Genomic DNA, 5962 nt, shown 5'->3' with positions numbered 1-5962 from the left:
TCTTCCACACCTACCACCGCATCCAGGTCACCAACACCATCCCCAAATTTATTGGCTGAGTCAACATCACTGACCATATTTGTTTGGTTTTTGTTGTTTTTTTTTTCTTTTTGAATATTAGTTGCTCTCAATTGCATACATTGGTTAAGACTTTGGAGGATTTGAAATTTGGAATTAATTGGTTAATATTTGTGAGATTTGTTGGTTTTAAGTTCATAATCCTAATTCTTAAATTTGAGATGCAATTTAAAATTTTGATTGGATTCAGATTTGGTATTTACAATGAAATTGAAGCAAAAGTGTAGTTGTTGAGACAATGAGTTTGACACAAAAACTTCATTCACAATTCTGGGCAAAACATTAGGAAGTTGGATTGAGGATGGAACTACCATCAAGCAAAGATTCTTTGGATGAGAAATGTGCACATGGTTGCTTCGTAGGTGCAAGAAATTAAAAAAAGACAAAATCAAAGAAACCAATGCAGAAAAGTGGCGATGTAGGAGGGATGAGTTCATTGAGTTGAATAATAAATAAAAAAATAATTAAAAGCCAACAAACTATCTTATTAAATTTTAAGTGTTAAGAATAAAAATAAGAAAATTTTACCTTAAATAAAAAAGATTAAAAAAAGTTAATAATTATTTAAAGACAAAAAAGGAATAAATATAAAAGACCATAGATTAAAAGACAATGTTTTAAAAATTAATACTTCAAGTAACATCTTAAAAAACAGTAAAAAAAACTAATAAAAAAACTTGTTTACTAAATAATTAAAAAGTTTTTCAACTAATAAAGAAAATTAAAATCTAACTGAAATATTTTGTTAAATACTTGAGTATCTTATGTAAATGGCAATCGGAGGACCCAATTACGAATGATTAGCAATTTCAAGAATCCACCACACATCTAAAAAAATCCTATTATTTAAAAGCATTAAATCCTAGAATTAATATGTAAACCTAAATCTTCAATGCTATGGTGCTTGAGTGATATCTCCAACATAAAGGGTGTTGAGCAGTGTTGAAGTTTATATTTCTTTACATATGGTGACTTTTATTGTGCGGTACGGGAATGGTTTCTCTTCTAGTATGTCATCTGAAAATTTTGTCCTCATCTCTCCTTAAATATATACAAATTCTAGTATAACCCCCCTATTTAATTTCTATGAAATGAGAGGGAATTTTCACATGACACAGTCACGTGCATAACCGAGCTCATCATTTTCTGTCTCGAGAAAGCTACATAAGCTTATGAATGCAGTTCATATGCAAGGAATCTTGACATAAATTTACCATTATGATATCTAAAATTACTTTGCGTTTTAAAAGAAAAATGATCATAAAAAGAGTAACACGTTATTGAGTCAAAGAAAGTGCACCACAATCAAAGGTCGGCTGTAATGTAATTATTTATTACATATATGGAGTCTTGCCAAGATGAATATCATAAGGTAAAGAACTCAGGGTGGGAAATGCATCAAAAGGAAAAACCGTGACCACCATCATGTGAAAAATAAGTTCATGGCACCTACAAGATCCGAAAATGGCATCTGCCACCATACAACATAAAAAAGAAATTATTAGCCCTAAATAAACAGCAATAGTAGCAACTCAATACTTTATACATGTTGGGTAACAATCAATTTTAAGGAAATACTCCATTTGGCATTACTTGTCTTGGGAAGCTTACAAAAAGAAAAAAGAATTATTTTGACAAAATAAACTGATCCTGGGGATAAAAGTATATTTTCTCTACATGATTTGTTGACTATGATCATAACAGATGGAACATTGAATATTTTCTACAATATCTAGCCGTTTAACCTTATTCCACATTACCAACCACTTAAACTGAGATCAACTAACATTTGTTCATAAATTAACATTTCCCTTCTGGAGTAATCATCAGTGACTTTGGGCAAAATAGTATTATAGCCTAGACAAAGTGATTTCATGATTGAGTACAAGCTCACCAGCAGCTTACACGAGCTAAATATCAGCCCAAATACTATCAGGAGAATCAGATATCAAGAATGACGTATTATAATGACCACAAGTAAAGTTGCCAGTAGGATATCATCCCCAAAAATCATTGAAGTCTCAAAAACACTTGGATTTTAAATATGATATTCTTTGGGAACTATTTGATCCCATTGCCGCTTTACCTGCACATTTTAGCCTATCATTCCTCTCCCTCATACTATGTCCAGAACCTCCTTTTGTAACCAAAAATTAAGATGACAGGAAGTAAGAAAATCAGGTATACCTCCAATTGAAATAGCTCAAGATGACTGTTAGAGAAACAGGTAGAATTTAATTCAATAAAAAGTAAGATATATCTAAAAGAATTGGAGAGTAATGATAACCATCAAGACAAATATACCCACCATCTATCACCTGCTCATCTTTCTCAATCTACTAAGTGCCATCCTAATAAAGGCTTCCAATATAAATCTTATATTCATGGATCATATGGCTTTCCTTAACTCTTAGAGTTCCGGTTCTTATGATCGTAACAGTTCACTAGTTCTCAAACCATCAAAGTCATCTACTAGTTCACTATGTCTAGTCAAGAAATCCTAGTCTTGCAATTCTCCAAATGCTTCCTTTGCATTCCTCCATTTTCAATTTCTTAGCATTTAACTTACTAACATTCAAAAAATTAATACTTTAAAGTTCTTCAATCACTCTGAACACCCTATGATAATTTATTAAATTGGCTTTGAGAATATACCAACATTTTAATAAACATAAACCAGATTTCCATGTAGAACAAATGGTCAATTGAGGAAATAGGCTAGGCAATGGCAGAAAAAAGTAAAAGGAATGGTAGTTTTATGTTTAGTTATGTCTACCTCCTTTCAACAAAACTGGTATGATAGTAATAACTAAAGGCAGAATAGACAACAAAAAACAAAATGATAGAGACAGCAGGCATACCCCAATAGTCCTCTGCCTTGCCAAGGTCTAGGTGTAATAGTTAAGTTGATCACTGTGCCTTGCCTCATAATAACAACTGGTACTGCACAACCCAGATTTGACTGAGCCTCAGAAGAAAGCCTTTGGAGCAAATTATCACCTGCTTCAACATTGCCAAATTTCAAAATTTGATCCCCAAGTTGTAAACCATCCTCTACTGCTGGTGATGCATCTGCTATCTCATCTACCATTGCAAATGGTCTACTAATCAACACGTTCACATCCATTGAGTTGGGAGATCGTATCAGAAGGACATTTTGTGATGGTGTTGATGCAACAGTGTCCATATTTGATGAGATCTGAGTATCTGAACCATCATCGTTACCTTAGCAAAAAGTCAAACATTAAGATGTAATATAAGTTATTATTCTTTAACGGAGAGTAATCTTAATCAAACTAAAGAAGAAGACAGGAAGAAAGGTTAACACAAGTTCATACTTGGGAAAATAATAGCTTTGCAAAAACTGAAAATTAGTGTCTTTAACAACAAAACACAATGACAAACAATCATCTTTTCTTAAATCGTATTAGTCTTAGGTTGTATGGCAAATTTGCAATAGGATTTTGGCATCTTTGAGAAGCAGTGGCTTTGTCAAACCTGTTTGGAACATTATTTGCCGTCCACACAGGGCTTAGATTGAAAGAAAGATTTTAAGCTCCTTTAGAAGTCAGCAGTTATGCAGGATTGATGTGCTTATTTATAGTTTGATGATAATGCAACAACTTTTCATCAATGAGTTTTTGCTTCGCAACTCAAATGAGATAGAATGATAGATTGGCTTCTTTATTGGTGTCAGCTGAGCTGATAGTCTTGGTGCTGATGGGAAAGAAAGCAGGGAGAGGAGGGGTGCTATATGGATTTGCAAAGGAATTGGTGAGCTTTGTCATTCATGGTATCCCTTCTTTTGGTGTTATATTTGTTTTAATAGGTTTTATCATCCACCTTATATGTACTTCAATTTTTTTAAATACATTATTCAGCCCTAAGGGAAAAACTACAAAATGCAAACCCAAACCTGTTGTCTGATGGATAATCATACAACAACCAGCAGATCACATGTGCAGGAAAATTTTTCTCATGTTGATCAGGTTCAACACAAAAACATACGTCATCACGTTTAGACTTTAGATTTTAGAACCTCTTCAACATGAAAAACAAAGTGCTAAAACTAACGATGAACAGACAAAATAAAGGCTAGCTCGATTACTTTGATTATATCCCATAAGCTAATGACAAACCAAAAAAGAAAACCAAGTTAAGGAGGAGGAGGATGATATGTGCTCCTGAATTCGAGGACAGGGCAACCTCCAGAAAGCAAGATAAGGAATAGAATTCTGAGTATTATTCATTGCCTTCCTCATTGTTAATACATGTATATATATAGCAAAAAGGGAAAATATTCCTCTAACGGCCCTGCTCACTACAGAGGGGGCAATCCTAACAAACTGAATATTCCATAGGGGACACGCACGAGACAAACACTAAAGAAGATCAGAAAATAAGGTCCTATAGAGGAAGGCTAATTCTTCTAACAGGTAATTCCCTAACTGCCCTTGACTTGTTTAATGAATGTAATCCTCCCAGCCTAATGGCTTCTTTGCTATTCGTTTGGGCCTTGTTGCTGCTGTGCTATCAGATGAGAAGCGGGAGGACCCAACATCAACCTTGAGTACAAGGTTGCTCCAAAAAAAATTAAATCCCAACCTTTAATTCACTCACGCATTTAGTGACTAAGCAAGTAGGTGCAGAAAACGAGAAGGCAAGGCGCATATACACATAAGGAAAAAACCGGACATAACAGAGACACAACATTAGAACCAGAAGTATCATGCCATCATTATTCATAAATTATAAAGACATTGCTAGCAATGCCCATAAGCCATAACATAAAAAAAATATAAATAGAAACATAATTGCAGTAAAGAACCAAAATTGACAAACAAAACCTGAGTCTATAGAAGCAAACAAAATCAATGTTCCACTATGCAACAACAAGTAACCAAAAACAGAGGTTACTTTTGGCGGTACCTGAATTCTTGAAGGGCAATGACCTATTTCCGAGTCTTGCCGAATGGAGAATCTGAATATTTAGGTTAATTTTCTCAGTTACTTCGTTGTGGTCACTGCGCAGCTCTGTAAAGAGAAAGAACGAAGATCATCATGACCCAAGAAAATTGTGAAGAAGCAGTTGAAAACACGTAGCAGTGATTCGAAGAGTAAATTTTGAAAACCTGCCAGGCGACGTCGTTCGGCTCGAACAACGGGGATGTCGATATCGGAACGGGGAAAACCCTAGAAAACGAAGTTCTCGTGAAGGATGAATAGAGGTTTGAGTTGAAATCGGAAAAGAGAGAGAGAGAGAGAGAGTGAAAAAGCGATGCTACCTCAGAGTCGACGAGATTTCCGGAGAGGCCAGGAGCGCCGGGCTGGGAGAGGCGGGCGATGATGGAGTTCATCTCAGCCTCCAAGGCGCTGCGCTTGTCCATCAGAGACATGGTTTCTGCCTTCACGTTCGTCGCCACCATTGTCACGTTCCACACCAACGATTGTTCTCAATTCTGACTCTGATATACTGTATGTTGTATTTTACTGATTTATTCTGTACACACTGTATTATGCTGGAATGGAATGGAATGGTGGCGCACAGCTTTTCCGTAGACCTAATCGACTATTCTACTACTCTATTTTTTTTTTTTTTTAATACTAAAATTCTGAGAATGTCATGTGATATCATATAGATGAAAATTTTGAATTTAAATTTATCACACTTTTTTATTTTTAGAATTAAATTTAAATTTTTTGTTTTTCATAAATTAATTTATCATTATTAAACAGGCAAATTGATAAATTATATCTGTTAAAAATTAATCATTTTATTTATTTACATACATATAATATTATTTTTATTATTAAATAGTGAAAATAAAAATAATCTTATATGTATGAAAATAAAATAAAATGATTATTTTTTAATATATTTAGT

At 34.0% G+C, this 5962-nt stretch overlaps 1 protein-coding gene across 1 annotated transcript; it reads right to left on the bottom strand.

Moving 5' to 3' along the window:
• Positions 1-1313: 1313 nt before the first annotated feature.
• On the bottom strand, positions 1314-5644 carry LOC114416738 (probable 26S proteasome regulatory subunit p27). The gene is made up of 5 exons (XM_028381725.1): positions 5364-5644; positions 5211-5271; positions 5008-5112; positions 2940-3303; positions 1314-1549 (listed from the first exon to the last, which is right to left on the bottom strand). Exons 1-5 carry the CDS (start codon positions 5502-5504, stop codon positions 1528-1530), a joined length of 693 nt encoding a protein of 230 aa, XP_028237526.1. The 5' UTR covers positions 5505-5644; the 3' UTR covers positions 1314-1527.
• Between the last annotated feature and the right edge of the window lie 318 nt (positions 5645-5962).

Source organism: Glycine soja, chromosome 6 (assembly GCF_004193775.1).
Source record: "Glycine soja cultivar W05 chromosome 6, ASM419377v2, whole genome shotgun sequence".
NCBI lineage: Eukaryota > Viridiplantae > Streptophyta > Magnoliopsida > Fabales > Fabaceae > Glycine > Glycine soja.
This window is presented reverse-complemented; position numbering and strand designations above follow the sequence as displayed.